This window comes from Mauremys mutica, chromosome 3 (assembly GCF_020497125.1).
Source record: "Mauremys mutica isolate MM-2020 ecotype Southern chromosome 3, ASM2049712v1, whole genome shotgun sequence".
In the NCBI taxonomy this organism is placed as follows: domain Eukaryota; kingdom Metazoa; phylum Chordata; order Testudines; family Geoemydidae; genus Mauremys; species Mauremys mutica.
In genome coordinates this window covers 62,782,898-62,800,643 of record NC_059074.1, presented here as the reverse complement: position 1 = coordinate 62,800,643, position 17,746 = coordinate 62,782,898, and the positions used below count along the sequence as shown (strand labels likewise).

Sequence of the window (17,746 nt, the reverse complement as noted above, 5' to 3'; positions counted from 1 at the left end):
TGATCACACTATTTCCCCATGCACGGAGGGCTGCCATGGAGCTTGTGCAGAGTCCGTCTGCATGGACTTCCTCCTCTCTGTCTGGGCCCAAATAATCATAGGACTGGAAGGGACCTTCAGAGGTCATCTAGTCCAGTCCCCTGCACTCATGGCAGGACCTAAGTATTACCTAGACTATCCCTCATAGGTGTTTATTTAACCTGCTCTTAAAAATCTCCAGTGATGGAGATTCCACAACCTTCCTAGGCAACCTCGCTAGGCCATAGTATTTCCCCCAGTGGTCTTGGGTTTGCCTCCAAATTAGAGATGAGCAAAATGGTTAGGATGCATTAAAAAGCTTCCCTTATCCTGAGCCCTTGTTCAAAATTCACATTGAGCCTGAACTGAACCATCTCTGAGATCTGAAAACTTTGATTTTTTTTTTTCATTTCTACATGCTGCTGTATTTCCAGGTGCTGGACAGGCCCAGTGGAAATCTTGTGAGAGATCTAGTCCTGCCTGCAAGATTAATAAGCGCCCAACACTTTGAATCTGAACTATCCCAACCTCTTGTTCCCCAGCACACCAAGATTAAGAGCATTTAACGTCACTTTGCCTTTCTAAAAGAGCAGCTTTGGCAGGAGAATGGGCAAAACGAGATTGTTTTCAAAAGTGAGTAGAGCCTCTTTTTGAATCCCTGAGTCTAATTATTTTTTCATTTTTCAAATTCTATTCTTTTCATGTGGTGATGTAACTATTATATTGCTGTAGCTGTGCACAGTACTCTGGCTATAAGAAACATGGACCAGGTTTTCAGAAGAGAATGCACAAAATTGTGTGCCCATTTATTAATCTAATTTGTCCATACAATGATTGCCACTGACATCTGATAAAATAATGTTCAAGAAAAAGTCCAGTTAGATGTCTGTCACTTACTTCACATTCATCATGGTTGCGCGTGCATTTTCCTATATGCAGCTGCATAGATAAATCGCTTATAATCTGGATTTATATTTTAAACACCTATTTTACTGACTGTAATGTTGTCTTACTAGATCCAATACTCCATGCAGGGAGGGACAGTTCAGCACATCTGCGCCCCATAGCCCACCTAGTAGAACTGCTTGTTTGTAATTAAAATGGCATGTTTTATTATTTTGTTTTGAAAAATCTATACCACACCGAGTTAGGATAGGATGAGATGGGACAGGCAAAGGGGATATGGGACAGGTGGGGAAGGAAAATAGAGATGGGCACAGCCTAGTTGAGGGCTAGGGAAAAGGGATGCAGCATGAAGCAACCCAGAGGAAGCCCTGGGAGGGAGAAACCACAGCTAGAAGGGGAAGAGGCCTAATGGAAGCTCCCAACTGGGAAGGTAGGAGAACACTGACTCCCACCAAACCAAACCATCAGCTATCCCCTGTCCCGCCCTTGCTTCCTCATGTCTGCTGAGGGAGGTTTTCACCACTTTCAAATTTATCTAAATAGACCTAAAATATTGTCATGGGGGTATCAATAGACTTTGATTCCATGAGTACAGTACAGGCTTTTGTCACACTTGTGTATGGCCTGGATGTTCCCTTTAGATCTCTGTCTCCCAAAGCTTACATTCCCACTAATGCAATATATTAAGATACAGATGCTATTTCTTCTAGAACCTTGCATACAGACAGTTAACTTGGCTTGATTTTAAAGTCTCAGTTAAAAAAGCCAGGTTTGAAGAAAATTGGTTTAATGGTATTTTAAGGTATGAATGTTTACATTTGTATCACCCAGAACCTCGGGAAGTTGCAAATTTGAGACAATCTCAGTGTTGCCAAGTCTCACAATATTTGTCATTTGTCTTAAAGCTTCAGCCCCTCCAGTCATGGGATTACATAAAAGGTTTTAGTACTCATGGAAGTGGAGAAAAGCTTGAAAATGTAAAATTTCTAAAGGCTCAAAACCCAGAGGGCAAACAAAACCCCCCAAATATATATTTTTGAATTCTTATGTTTTTTTAAAGCAATCTTGTGATTTTTGTGGGTCCTGCCTCGTGATTTTGGAATACTTGAGGTTGCCAGTAATGTGATTCTTAACTTCTAGATGATGATGAGCTTGAGACTGGCCTGTTTGTAAACTGAACACCTTATTTTGATTTAACAAAACATCTGTGGGGTGGGTACTCCAGAGGAGTGGACAAATATTATTATCCTCCTTTATCAGATAGAAAAAATAACATACAGGGCCTGATTTCTTCACTAATGCTGAGCATTTCTAGCTCCGAGAGACCTAACTGGGAGTTGTGGGTGCTACGTTGTCAGAACAACTTATCCAGAAGAGATGTAGAGCTGTGCTCTAGGGGCATTCGGAATAGGATTAGGAGACATGAGTTCCAGTCTTAGTTCCGATGCTGACCTGCTGTGTGATCTTGGACAAATGTCTCTGTACCCCAGTTTCTCCATCTGTTAAAGTGGTGATGACACTGACCTACTACACAGAAGTGTTGGTTAGCTTGTTAATATTTGTTAAGCACTCAGAGATTCTCAAGTGGAAGAAACTAAATGAATATCATTCTTTTAATAAAGACCCCTCAGAATTAAGGTAATTCCAGCTGAAGACAAGCCACGATAGAAGAAAATCAGTTCAATTCTGGACAATTAGGGCCTCCAAGCTAAAATGTTTTCATTCAGTCTGTTTCAGATCCACTTGGTAAAACATGTTGCTCAGAGGCTCTTAGCACTTTCTCAGGGGAGAAGGGACAGGGCTGGTGGGAGTCGGATCTGGAACAGGGCACACTTTGGCCACTGACATCATACCCATACTGAATGCTTACCTGACATATTCATTGCCTGTGGTGCTGCTTCAGGAGAGCAGCAGTAGCCCGTGCCTACTGTAGAGAACCAAGCCCAGCAAAGGGGATGCCAAGGGTCAGATGTGAATTAAACTTGCTTCCAGGTTCCTGCTGAGCCTTGGGCTAGTCCCCAGGCTGCCTCTATGTTAATAGCAGAAATGTTATATTCCTGAGCTACAGGTAGGGGACCTAGCACAAAGGAGAGGAAATCTGAGGAACGGGACCTATAGCCACAGCACAAAGGAGAAGAAAGAGGGCTGTAGGCAAAGGCAGCACTGAGCAGAGCCTTAGCCCAGGCTTATCACCTAATTGCTGATGAGAGAGAGGCCTTCAGAAGGAAGAGGCGCAAACTTTTCTTTACTAGGTGCAGTCATGCTCTGGTCTCTTCTCCTGCTGGAAGATTGTCCAAAATATAGTGACACTTCATCTGCTGCAGTCCCCAGGCAGCTCCATTCCAACATGTCACAGGCTGTAAGGGACAGTCTGTTCTCTGTCCTTGCTACACATTTTGTCAGCCACTGGTATGTGTTGCTAATACACAGAACTGTAAATGACACTCAGTCCTGTGATTGTTGCCTAAGACTTCTGATGTCTTTCTTTTGAAATGCTGGCATTAACCAGCAGTGGGCTGTGATCCACTCAGGTTCAATGCTTTGAAACTGTTTTCCTGTCACTGTGGCCACTGCAAACTCCAGAATATTCATAATTTTATTTTTAAAGCTGACTTTCCCTACCCGAAATACAAAATCCCTGCCCTGCAACCATTCAAACACATTTCAGCCTTTAAAGGTAAGATTTAGTTGATTCAGCATCAGACACGGCAGAGGGAGTACATTGAGTGAGCACCTAATATTATCAGTGCCATACCAGCCCCTGATTAATCCAACTTGCTTTCTGCTTATTCTAATATTTTGTCTTGATGTTTTTGTCAGTTATTACAATTATTAAATGTTAACAGTTAGTGAAGAGCTCTGACTGCTTATAATGGGGCTTATGTATAATATTAAAAAAAAAGTGATCTTCTCTTGTCTTAGCCCGCTACTCCACCTGTGATGGCCAATTTATCTTGTTCACCCACTACTGTCTGGTGCCTTTTTCCTCCTTGCACTGTACTCAGGGAAAGTCCTCCTGCTCCTAATTCACCAAACCACCACCCTTCCCACTATCAAACATAGAAATAAGTTAGTTCTCTGTACTGCCACTCTCTTCAGTTGCTATGGCAGAGTTTAGCTGATGTAGTTAGGCCTGTGCTGGGTAGTATTCTGTACACTTTTCTGAGGACTGAAATTCTTTCCAACACATTTATGTTGTGACACTTTGCTTCTGGTATGTATAACTATTTATGCTAGGAGACAAACTCCAGTTGAATTTGTCTGTACCTTTAAAAGGACCGTTTACTGGGTGTATTTCCAGTATCCCATCCTTTTCTCTTTGCAGATTCTTCTTTTCCTTCTCTCTCTTCATCACTTTGGAAATCTTCCAATGAACCTCAGTCCTCATCTGGATCACCCTGCTACTCTAGACTTGAGCCCTAACACAGCCAAGTAATGCACCTCACTCATGACTTGCAAAACCTCATGATATTCCAGTCTCCTGGCCTTACACAGCTCTTTCAATACACTTCCTTCCAATCTATTTCTAGGCCCATCTATAACTCTCAAATACACCTCAACCCTAACCTGTAACATCCCCTATTATTTCAGTACTTGTACCCTCCCAGTTTGTATGTGGCCTTGTTCAAGCCTCTGTAGCTGCTAAGTCACACACAAGTCAAATGATTTGTTAGAATCATTACTAAAGATTGGACTGAGCTACTGAGTTCAAATACAGATCTGGATCGGAAATCCCCAAAGTTCAGTGGGCTAGGACCCAGTGTTCTGATTTGTGCCATCTCAATTACACCTCTACCTCGATATAACGCTGTCCTCAGGAGCCAAAAAATCTTACCGCATTATAGGTGAAACCGTGTTATATCGAACTTGATTTGATCCGCTGGAGCGCGCAGCCCCCCCCCAGAGCACTACTTTACTGCGTTATATCCAAATTTGTGTTATATCGGGTGGCGTTATATCAGGGTAGAGGTGTATTTACTATTGATGACTGCCAGTGTGCTCAAAACATACATGAAAATGTGGTCACAGTTCTAAGTACCTGACAAATTGGGATCATCCTTAAATTTTTATGACAATTAAAAAAATATTTCAAAATGAAATTTGTCATCAAACTTATAGCTGCTAACTAACAGGACCTATGAGTAAAAATGTGTGCATATATAGGAACTCTCCTAGAATTCCTCACATTCACGAACTAACTTCCCCTGAGATTTGTAATCCAAGGTTTTTCCTATTAATTACTTTAAAAATCCTTCAGGTCTACTCAACATGGAAAAAAAAATGAACTGATTTGCAGATGGGACAAATTCCCATTACTTCTCTTAGGTGGATGTGACTGAGTCCTGGCCGAAGTGTTAGTTACCTGAGAGAGGTGTGAATTGGCTGTGTGTGCAGGGTATAAACAAACTCAGTGTTGCAGTTGAGAGAGAGAGAGTTGTTTTATTACACCTACCCCCACCATTGGATTATGCTCCTGTACTTGGCAGTGGGTGAGACAATTTATTTTTAATCCTTGGGATTTCTCTTCCAGTTGGAGTGTAGTTCCCTTGCTAAGGCCACACAGTAGCCACAGCTACTAATTGAGATTAAAGCCCACCCAATGATTGTTAACTAGGGGGAAGATGCCATGGTCCTCGGGACAGATCAAGGGATAGTCTCAGTTTCCTGTCCACTAGTACTGCTCATGTGCAACCAATTTTAATTTCTTCCTGAGAACCATTACTGAGCACACATGGGCTGCTGCCTGCCAAAATGATCTCTTGGTAGCTAATTCACTGACAAAAGGCACTTCAGAAAACCAAATTCTGATTCTACCTCAACTACCAGTGATCCCCAATTCCCAACTATGAGCAGAGTCTGTTTCAGATGGATATACTGAGGCTGTGCTCAGACACATCAAGTGTGTCCAAAAGAGGGACTGCTAAATGTATCCTAATGAGAGGTATCCCACCTCTAGCCTTACCAATGTACGCATTTGAAAAGAAATGGCTGTAGATGCAGCTTTCTAACCAGCCAGTATTCCTTCAGGGTCCCTACTGAATAGAGAGTCATCCATAACTTAAGCTACAAATCAAAAGATGTTTTGCGCCAGTAAAGGCATGTGGCTGCTGAACTACAGCAGAGAGCCTGCAATACACTGATGACAGAACAGCCTGATGAATTATGTGTATCAAAAGCTTTAGCAAAGCTTCTGATACGGTCTCCCACAGTATTCTTGCCAGCAAGTTAAAGTAGTATGGATTGGATGAATGGACTTTAAGGTGGATAGAAAGCTGGCTAGATCATCGGGCTCAACGGGTAGTGATCAATGGCTCAATGTCTAGTTGGCAGCTGGTATCCAGTGGAGTGCCCCAGGGATTGGTCCTGGGGCCAGTTTTGTTCAACATCTTCATTAATGATCTGGATGATGGGATGGATTGCACCCTCAGCAAGTTTGCAGATGACACTAAGCTGTGGGGAGAGGTAGATACACTGGAGGGTAGGGATAGGGTCCAGAGTGATCTAGACAAATTGGAAGATTGGGCCAAAAGAAATCTGATGAGGTTCAACAGGGACAAGTGCAGAGTCCTGCACTTAGGACTGAAGAATCCCATGCACTGCTATAGGCTGGGGACTGACTGGCTAAGCGGCAGTTCTGCAGAAAAGGACCTGGGGATTACAGTGGACGAGAAGCTGGATATGAGTCAACAGTGTGCCCTTGTTGCCAAGAAGGCTAACGGCATATTGGGCTGCATTAATAAGAGCATTGCTAGCAGATCAAGGAAAGTGATTATTCCACTCTGTTCGGCACTGGTGAGGCCACAGCTGGAGTATTGCATCCAGTTTTGGGGCCCCCATGACAGAAAGGATGTGGACAAATTGGAGATAGTCCAGCAGAGGGCAATAAAAATGATTAGGGGGCTGGGGCACATGACTTATGAGGAGAGACTGAGGGAACTGGGCTTGTTTAATCTGTAGAAGAGAAGAGTGAGGTGGGATTTGATAGCAACCTTCAACTACCTGAAGGGGGGTTCCAAAGAGGATGGAGCTCGGCTGTTCTCAGTGGTGGCAGATAACAGAACAAGGAGCAATGGTCTCAAGTTGCAGTGGGGGCGGTCTAGAAAAAACTATTTCACCAGGAGGGTAGTGAAGCACTGGAATGTGTTACCTACGGAGGTGGTGGAATCTCCATCCTTAGAGGTTTTTAAGGCCCAACTTAACAAAGCCCTGGCTGGGATGATTTAGGTGGGGTTGGTCCTGCTTTGAGTAGGGGGTTGGACTAGATGACCTCCTGAGGTCTCTTCCAACCCTAATCTTCTGTGATTCTATGTGATCCTGATAGTGTACAAAAAATGTGAGCACACATTTCTGCACTGAATCCTGGGTATGTTTTGTTCCTTTTGTTTAAGGACCACCAGGCATGTTAATCTGTGCAGAAAGGTCTAAAAGAGTGAGACCACATCCTTGTTGCTGGATGGAGAGAGGATCCTCCAGGAACTGAGAAAGGGGAAGGGCTCAACAGCATCTGATACGGCATTTCCACATAAACTCTTCCTCTATAATTCTTCTCCTTTTCTTAACCTTAAGGGTAAGGCTCAGAGAGAGTTCAGACAAAACAAGAGACAACCTGAACCGTCATGCTTTGGAAGGATTTAATTATACATTAACTCATGTTATTTGTTGTTGAGGAAGTGTTCAAACATTGTTTTCATGCTATTGCTAGCTGTTCAGAAATTGTATGAAAGCTTGTTTTCAGGAGAGTTCTAACTTTTGTCTTTAAAAAAAAAAGAGAGAGGTTTGGACAATCATTTGAAAATGTAGGTATCTATCACAACCATTTGAAGTTTTCACCATAATTTCTGTTGGTTACTTCCATAGTCCTGGGTCATAACTTACCATGTGGTCCACTAGTTCATAGCTATTCTCAGGGATTCTGTGGGATATGTCTCAAAGTCTGGGTCTATAGGACTATATTAGAACTCAGTTAACTTGTTGAGGTATCTGTGCAGCTGAGGATCAGAAAATTCTGGTATGATGTGACAGCCATGGAATTTTGAAGTGTGTATAATGCCTCTGGTGATATTTTAAGGCAGTAGTTCCAATAGTAGCCCATTCAGGAGCTGTAACCTATTCCTGGCACCTATTATACCATGAATCTTCCCTCTCCAAGGGATATGGTACAGTTCATTATGTGAAGATCAGCAGGAAACATTCTCCCACACCTAAATTTGTGTGTTTCCTCATGGTGGGGTCAGGCTTTTCCTCACTTACTTCTCTGCCTGCCTACTTGGAAGCTAATGTCTGAGCTGGGCAGTGTAGGTTAGTATGCTTTGAGTTCTCCTCTAATGAAGCCTACCTCTCTGGTTTCATCCCACATCCCCACTTCAGCCTCCTTTTATTCATGCCCCTCAGTACACAGAGGCACATTGTCTGAGTCTGTATTACTGTTATGTTTTTAATCACTCAGAGTGGGCATAGGAGTGACATGGCCACTCAACCTTTTTCTTTTCTTCCCACTCCTCTTCCTTAAACTAATCCTCTGAGCTCCCGAAAGCAAAGTGATAAAAGACTATCTCTATTGCTGTAAATCTGTTTCCTGCCATCCTTCCAGTTTGGATTGGGATGAGACTAGCAAACTCCTATTCTCAATGGATCCTCAATGGTATTTAGGTGCCTACTTCCCCTTGACTCATTGACCTCAATGGGAGATAGAAGCCTAAATACTTTTGAAGAGCTGAGCTTAGGATACGTCTGTACTGCAGTTAGACACTCATGGCTGGCCCATGCCAGCTGGCTGAGGCTCCTGGGGCTCAAATTCACTGGATTGTTTAATTGTGGTGTAGATGTTTGGGCTCAGGCGGGAGGAACTTATAACGTGGGAGGGTCCAGTGCTTAGGCTGCAGCCAGAACTGGTATGTCTATACCGCAATTAAACAGTCCCTTGCCCACGCTGGCGAGCCTGAGTCAGCTGGCGTGTGTCAGCCGCTGGTGTCTAATTGCAGTGTAGACATACCCTTAGAGGGATCTCTAGCCAGGACTGAACTATTCACATGCATCTGGTTTATCCACTTCCAAAAGTGTCCTTTCAACACTATCTTATTTTCATTTGACCACTTCATTATGATCTTGTGACCTCCCTCTCGGACTGATCCTTCTCCATACAGAGGGTCTCTTCTTTTTCATTGGTTCTGACTTGCAGATGAGCTCACCTCCTAAAGCAGTTCTCAGCAGGCTTCTCACTCATGACAGAAGCCTGGTCTACACTAGGCGTTTAAATCGGTTTTAGGAGCCTAAAACCGATTTAACGCCACAACCATCCACACTAGGAGGCACCTTATATCGATTTTAATGGCTCTTTAAATCGGTTTCTGTACTCCTGCCCGACGAGAGGAGTAGCGCTAATATCGGTATTAACATATCGGAATAGGGTTAGTGTGGCCGCAATCGATGGTATTGGCCTCCGGGAGCTATCCCACAGTGCACCACTGACCGCTCTGGACAGCATTCTCAACTCGGATGCACTGGCCAGGTAGACAGGAAAAGCCCCGCGAACTTTTGAAATTCATTTCCTGCTTCGACAGCGTGGAGAGCTCATCATCACAGGTGACCACGCACAGCTCATCAGCACAGTTAACAATGCAGTCTCCTGAGAATCGAAAAAGAGCCCCAGCATGGACCGCTCGGGAGGTAATGGATCTGATCGCTATATGGGGAGAGGATTCAGTGCTAACAGAACTGCGTTCCAAAAGACGAAATGAAAAAGTATTTGAAAGAATTTCTAAGGCTATGACGGATAAAGGCCACAGCAGGGACTCCGTGCAGTGCAGAGTGAAAGTTAAGGAGCTCAGACAAGCCTACCAGAAAACCAAAGAAGCAAACGGAAGGTCCGGGGCAGGTCGAAAAACATGCCGCTTCTATGATGAGCTGCATGCAATTTTAGGGGGCTGCGCCACAAGTACCCCACCCCTGACTGTGGATTCCGAGGTGGGGGTTGTAATCTCTGCCATGTCTGAGGATTATGCAGACGGGGAAGATGAAGAGGAAGAAGAAGAGGAAGACCTCGCAGAGAGCACACAGCACTCTGTGAACCCCAGCAGCCAGGAGCTTTTTATCACCCTGACGGAATTACCCTGCTCCCAGCCCTCACAAGCAACTATTCCAGAGAATGACGCCCTGGAAGGGAGCTCTGGTGAGTGTACTTTTGCAAATAGCAAACAGTGTTTTTTAAGCAAGCCTTTTTTAATGATTGATTTGCCCAGAGGACTTGGGATGCATTCGCAGACAGTATAGTTACTTAGAAAAGTTTGTTAACATGTCCGGGGATTGAGAGGAAATCCTCCAGGGGACATCTCGATGAAGCGCTCCTGTAAGGTACTCCAGAAGCCTTTGCAGAAGGTTTCTGGGCAAGGCATCCTTGTTCCGCCCACCATGGTAGGACACTTTACCATGCCATGCATGTAGCAAGTAATCAGGTATCATTGTGTGGCAAAGCATCGCAGCGTATGGTCCCGGTGACTGCTGGCATTCAAGAAGCATCCGCTCTTTATCTTTGTTCTGTTATCCTCAGCAAAGTGATATCATTTCAGGATAACCTGGTTAAAAATCAGGAATTTAAGTAAGGGGGTGGTGGCCATTTTTCTACTGGGTTCGTGGAATGCAGCAGCTTAAAAAAAACACTTTCCTGCACGTAGCGAAGCGGGGGGAGGGGAGGAGAGAAAAGCCGATGATCTTGTCAGGTTGGTCACCGGCGAGGCGATCTTCCCAACGCTACCGGACAAGCGGTGGGTGGGGGGGAGGGGGAAGGTAGTTGATTAGCAGGGAGCTAGCGTTGGTATTAGCCATGCGTTGGGGGGGGAGGGGTAAATCACTGAGACAGTGACTTACCATGGCCGCATGCAAGCTGAATCCTGATGCCTGGACCTGTGTCTGAGATCTGTAACCCCAGAGATGCAAGCAGTCACTATTAAGATGAAAAATGCGACCTTGTAGGGAAATCACATGTGCTATGTAAGGTGAATAGTGCTTTTCACTGTGAAAGAGTATAACCATTGTTCTGTAAAATGTATCTTTCTAAATATTTTATCTCCCTCATGCAGCTGCAAATTTTTCAAGCGTCCCTCCTCCATACCCAAAGGCTAGCACAGATAAGGCGGAGGAAAAAGAAGACGCGAGATGAGATGTTCTCGGATATTATGGAAGTTACACGCAATGAAAGAGCTCATCTGAATGAGTGGAAGGACGTGGTTTCAAATTACAGGAAAGAGGCCAGTGAACGTGAGGACAGGAGGGATGAACGTGAGGACAGGAGGGACAACCGAGATGAGAGGTGGCGGCAGGAAGACCGGCAGGAAAATCAGCGGTGGCGGCAGGAAGATCAGCGGTGGCGGGATGCAACTCTGGGGCTGCTGCGTGATCAAACTGACATGCTCCGGCGTCTTGTGGAGCTTCAGGAACGGCAGCAGGATCACAGAGTGCCGCTGCAGCCCCTGTATAACCACCCTCCCCCCTCACCATGTTCCTTAGCCTCCTCACCCAGACGTGTAAGAACGCGTGGGGGGAGGCTCCGTGCACCCGCCCACTCCACCCCCGTGGACAGCCCAACCAGAAGGATGCCGTTACTCTGAATTATTTTTTAATGGCCTTCTCCATCCCTCCTTTCCTCCTCCCAAAGCACACCCTTACTTCTCTCCCTCTTTTTATAATGAATCAATAAAGAATTCATGCTTTTTAAATGAGAGTGACTTTATTTGCATAAGTAAGCTGTACTCGAAGGGGGAGGGGGAGTTGCTTACAGGGACTGAGTCAATCAAGGGGGTTGGGTGTTCATCAACAAACACAGCAGTCACACTGTACCCTGGCCATTGATGAAGCTCGTTTTCAAAGCTTCTCTGATGCGCACCGCCTTCCTGGTGTGCTCTTCTAATCTCCCTGGTGTCTGGCTGCGCGTAATCAGCGGCCAGGTGATTTGCCTCAGCCTCCCACCCCGCCCATAAAGGTCTCCCCTTACTCTCACAGAGATTGTGGAGAATACAGCAAGCAGCAATAACATAGGGGACATTGGTTTGGCTGAGGTCTGAGCGAGTCTGTAATGTGCGCCAGCGCGCCTTTAAACGGCCAAATGCACATTCCACCACCATTCTGCACTTGCTCAGCCTGTAATTGAACAGATCCTGACCACTGTCCAGGCTGCCTGTGTATGGCTTCATGAGCCATGGCATCAAGGGGTAGGCTGGGTCCCCCAGGATAACGACAGGCATTTCAACATCCCCAACTGTTATTTTCTGGTCTGGGAAGTAAGTCCCTTGCTGCAGCCGTTTAAACAGAGTAGTGCTTCTGAATACGCGAGCGTCATGAACCCTCCCTGGCCATCCCGCGTGGATGTTTGTGAAATGTCCCTTGTGATCCACCAGTGCTTGCAGCACCGTTGAAAAGTACCCCTTCCGGTTTACGTACTGGGTGCCCTGGTGCTGCGGTGCCAAGATAGGGATATGGGTTCCATCTATCGCCCCCCCACAGTTAGGGAATCCCATTGCAGCAAAGCCATCCACTATGGCCTGCACGTTTCCCAAAGTCACAACCTTTCGTAGCAGCAGCTTAGTGATTGCTTTGGCTACTTGCATCACAGCAGCCCCCCACCACAGTAGATTTTCCAACTCCAAAATTGATTCCCGACTGACCGGTAGCTGTCTGGCGTTGCAAGCTTCCACAGGGCTATCGCCACTCGCTTCTCTACTGTGAGGGCTGCTCTCATCTTGGTATTATGGCGTTTCAGGGCAGGGGCAAGCAAGTCACAAAGTTCCATGAAAGTGCCCTTACGCATGCGAAAGTTTCGCAGCCACTGGGAATCGTCCCACACCTGCAACACAATGCGGTCCCACCAGTCAGTGCTTGTTTCCCGGGCCCAAAATCGGCGTTCAATGGATAGAATCTGCCCCATTACCATCAGGATCTCCAAAGCGCCGGGGCCCGCGGTTTGAGATAATTCTGTGTCCACGTCCTCATCACTGTCATCGCCGCGCTGCCGTATCCGCCTCTTACTCGCCTCGGTTCGAAGGTCCTGGTTCAGCATATACTGCACGAGAGTGCGCGAGGTGTTTAAAACATCCACGATTGCGGTATGGAGCTGAGCAGGGTCCATGCTTGCTGTGCTATGGCGTCTGCACGGTTCACCAAGCAAAAAAGGCGCGAAACGGTTGTCTGCCGCTGTCAGGAAGGGAGGGAGGGGTGAGGCTGTACCCAGAACCACCCGCGAAAATGATTTTTGCCCCATCAGGTACTGGGATCTCAACCCGGAAATGCCAAGGGGCGGGGGAGGCTGCGGGAACTATGGGATAGCTACGGGATAGCTACCCACAGTGCAACGCTCCAGAAATCGACGCTAGCCTCGGACCATGGACGCACACCACCGATTTAATGTGTTTAGTGTGGCCGCGCGCACTCGATTTTATAAAATCTGTTTTACAAAACCGGTTTATGCAAATTCGGAATAGTCCCGTAGTGTAGACGTACCCAGAGTGGGGGAGTTGGTTCACTTTCTTGAGGCCTTGTTTATTTTGGCAAGATCCATATGGTTTATTTGAGAATAGATCTGGGCTCCCTTTGCTTTTCTCAGTGACCCAAAATGAGGTTCTGCTAAGGCCATTAGAGTATAAGTACAACAACCTGATACCTTGGAGCTATTGTAACTTCAGTGTTCTTGGCCTGATGCTGCTCTAACACTGCCTGCACCAGTGAGAGTGCTTTAAGCTTCTTCCTCTTCAGCCAGCAGCCTAGCTTTATGGCATGTGAGGTTAATGAGGTAGGTTAACACTCACACACCAAGCTATATGCTCAGAGGTGATGTGGCCCTACATTTGTGTGAAATACTGGCCCAATCTGTCTCTGATTTTAGCCCCTGGAGTTGGGCCAGTTGCTAAGCATGGCCGAGAGCGAGACAGGTCAGTGCTCTCTGAATCCATTATCCATGCCCTTCCATAGAACAGTGCTCAGGCATGTGCAGGCAATAATCAGCACTTAACCTCTCTGAAAAAAGAAGGCCTCCAGCTGAGTTAAGAGAGTTGAGGTGAGTCTTCTGTGGCACATGTGTGTGCTGTCAAGGCACTAATGAAGGCTCTCTTTGAATAAGGTTGTGAAACTCCCCACCCATGTGAAGGTTACAGCTACTTGTCTGGAATCTTTCTGCTGCTATATATGGTAAGAAGGGTATATAGATAGCTTCATACCTTTGCTATATGTGTAGACCTCTTCCCTCTGTTTACAGTCAACTGACCTTCTCATTGAAATCCCCTTTCTGCTTTCAAATCCTGCTTTATTTATTAACATTACTTCTAAAATTCCAGCCTATGTATACTAGTTTTAAATCTCTTCCATTAATTCTACTAAGTACATTTTTAAAAAAACCTCTTTTTACCATGTTTCCTTGCATCATTTTTGGAGATAATCCACTACCCCTGAGTTTAGTTCTTTAATCATAGCAAGAGTATATTAACCTCTTGCTAGGACTATCAGCATTTTTCCTTTAACACTCTAAAATGCACAAGTGGTCTTAGCCACAGTATCCCCTCTGTGATGCTGTCATAAAATGGCTGTTCTGTTTCCCTATCAACTGATTAAAAACAAACACTCAGAAGAGAGCTAGAAGGTTCTGCGCTCTTCCTCCTCAGCACTCCCTCACATCCTGCTGATGTGGGTCTGGTAGGTGAGTTTCCCACATCCTAGCTGTCCTCAGGCCTAGATATTTGTCAGGGTGCATCTTTCTTTCCCTTGGGGCAATGAGGGGACTTAGGGTAAAAATGTCAAAGATATTTTTATTACCAACTAAGCTAGCTTTGTATACCCTGCCTCCCTGACTGGGAATTACAGCTCTGTCTGAGAAGCTGTTGCCCTAGTCATCGTTACTGTGGAGCTCCTGCTCTCTACAGCCCAAGGTTTCATTTTTCAGTGTTCAATGTTTGGCATACATTTTTGTTCATCTTTCCATGTCAATGCCCTCAACAAATCCAGAGTTCCTACATTTAAGAGTATTTCCATGAGGCTATTGACTCATGAACCTAAGTAATTTATTTATCCTAATAATGAATATTGTGCCATTTAAACATTCCCAACTTGTTCTCTTTTCTTCTTTCCTTTTATTAAGAATTTTTATTAAAGAATTGGGCCTAAGAAGTCTGTGAGGTAACACCCCAGTAACTCACTTACCAAGTAATAGGTGACTCTTAGAGACTCCTAGAAGCCACTGGATGGGTGTACCTGAAAAGGGATTAGAATGGACTTTTCTTCATGTGTATATGTGACTTATGAGAATGATTAGAACTAGGGACTCTCTTTTGGCTCAGGGATGCCTATAGCACAGTAATGTAACTTTGGCATTTTTTCATTTCATTGACACAGAACACTGTGGTCTAAGAGCACTGCCTTTGAAACTGACACGAGCTGATTTTGTTGCCATTGTTTTCATGTGTTTCCTGCTCTCATTTCATTTATACTGTGTCCTAAGGGCAACTGCTGTCAGAGTTGTGCTCTTTGTGGAGTCTGTACGCAATGAAAAGAATGCAATAGCAGTCCAGATGCATTCACGAAAGCCAGAGTTATTGTGTGTCAGAACAAACATACATATCAAACAGGTTGTCTTAGCAGCCGCAGATCTCCTCAGACCCTCTTCCTGCATCTATTTCTGTCTCTGCACAGGATCTTGCAGATTTTTGACTAGAGAAAACTGGCAAAATATGACTCGACCTTCCCACTTCCCTCATCTCACCCTCTCTTCCCTTCCTATAGTTCTCTGCTCCTTCTCCAAATCACAGACACGTTTTTTCTGCTATTCTCCTCCTCTAACTTCTCCACTTGCCCCAATGACCCCATTCCAACCCATCTTCTGACCTCCCTCATACCTACTCTTATGTGCTCCCTTACTCTTACCCCTCACAATACAAACCTGCTTTAGTGTCTCCCATCATTTTAAAAAAAAGCCACCCTTGATCCACAACCTCCCCCACTACTCCCCAATCCTCCTTTTATCGCTAATATCATTGATTGCATTGTCTACCATCTCTTTCTGGAGTTCCTCTCCTCTAATTCCATCCTAGATCCTGTCCAATCCTGCTTCAAATCCATGCACTCCATCTAAACTGCTTTTATCAAAGTCTCTAATGACCTCTGTTATGCTGTTGGGAGTGGCTCACGACTGAGAGTGCCAACCTCAGGGCAGTCTGTCAAGAAGTAGGGCAAAAGCCCCAAACTGATTGTATGATCTAGAATTAGATGGTCACTTTACACCACAGATCACAACCATAGTCAGGTTACCCCTAGTCCCAAAGGATTAGTCACTTACCCCATGTCAATTGTATTCAATTCTCAAACCAAAGACAACACTTCTAGCCAATCCAGTGACCAACTAACTAACGGTTTATTAAGCAGGAAAAAAGAAATGAGAGATTTCTAAAGTTAAAGCAGGTAAACATACATACCTTTTGAAACTCAACTCATTTGTGTGTAATAGAAACATCTATAGTAAGCAGGCTCTGTATATCCTTTAGGACGAACCCAGGCAAAACAGCTGGAGATTCCTTGCTTATGCTTGGAAATGCACACACTTCAAGCAGCATAGGAATAACAAATTCTCCGTAAAAAGCATTTTTATTCCCTTCCCCCAGTGTTCAAGCTGTGATGTGACAAAGGTTTAGGCACTACCCTCTTCAGGGATGTGGGGGAAGAAATCAACAAAGTCTTCTGTCCACAATGGCTTGTCTGATGGCTGTACACCTTCTTTTGTCTGGGAGGAGATAACACCTCTTGTGGTGAACTAGTATTTCATACCTGATGATGCTTCTCTCCTGACTATGGGGGGATTTACAGCCTTAGCAAACATTTTTATAGTTACAAAGCAAACATTTAAACACTACCTTGTAACATGGGGTACAGATACTATAAGTAGGATTAATTCATGTAGCATTCTACAAACATTCTATACAGACTAAACACATTCTTATAACTCTAATATCTATTTTAACTGTACTAACACACAAGTGAGCCAGACTAGTTTCCGGCTATGTATTTGTCAGTGTTCGGTGAGGCCCAGGACCTTGGCATGAGCTGGACCCTGGGCTGCCAGCATCATAACCTCTTCCTAGCCATGGACCAGGACCAGTACACTCTGTCATGATGCCTACAGAAAAATTGACAACGGTAGGCTGCTGGTGTGTTGAATCTGATGTTGGTCGAAATATATTGTGTATCTTGCACGAGCAAATTCCCATATGAGCAGTTACCTTCTGTGAGAATATTTAGTGTCTGAATGCAATTGGAAAATGCAGTGCAAATGACAGGGTAATAAGCCAAGGAACTTCATCACCACCTAATTGAAATTAATTAGAAACTGATCCACCACGTGTGTTGCATAACAGAAGAGATCTTTCCCTAGCCATTACAGCAATTGGCTCAGGGATGTTTTAATTGAAAACAGGCTTGGTTGGACTCCTTTTAAAATCTCATCTTTTCCCATTCCAGACACCCATGTTTATTGCACAAAAATATTCTTTCTTCACCCATACAACAATGCTAGCCTTTCCCCAGCACCACTCCAGAAGTAGTTTTCCTTATTGTATATCATACCCACAAGCAGGATGTTCAATACTTGTTGGGAAGGAGCATTCAGAACAGATTCCTCCTTCGTGACACCATTTCCAGCAGTATGTATTACCACTTGGCATTCATGCATCAAGGAGAGGAGCTCACATAAGGTTTTATCAGATGAGATGTTGGGTCTTCTGATTTTCAGTTATGCTGAGGCCATTTTATGCCACTCTGACTGCACAGAGGGACCCCAAGTGAGGTGAAAATGGTA

General features: G+C 44.8%; 1 protein-coding gene across 2 annotated transcripts in view; it reads left to right on the top strand.

Moving 5' to 3' along the window:
- Window positions 1-17,746, top strand: part of HMGN3 (high mobility group nucleosomal binding domain 3) — a 115,730-nt gene that overhangs the window by 6,334 nt on the left and 91,650 nt on the right. The window contains exons 2-3 of one of the 2 annotated variants that reach the window (XM_045009014.1): window positions 453-651; window positions 14,030-14,097. In XM_045009014.1, the coding sequence (XP_044864949.1) occupies window positions 625-651; window positions 14,030-14,097 (95 nt within the window). In that variant the 5' untranslated portion in view covers window positions 453-624. Of the gene's footprint in view, window positions 1-452; window positions 652-13,682; window positions 13,703-14,029; window positions 14,098-17,746 lie in introns of those variants that run through there. The other variant, XM_045009015.1, reaches the window with a different exon arrangement.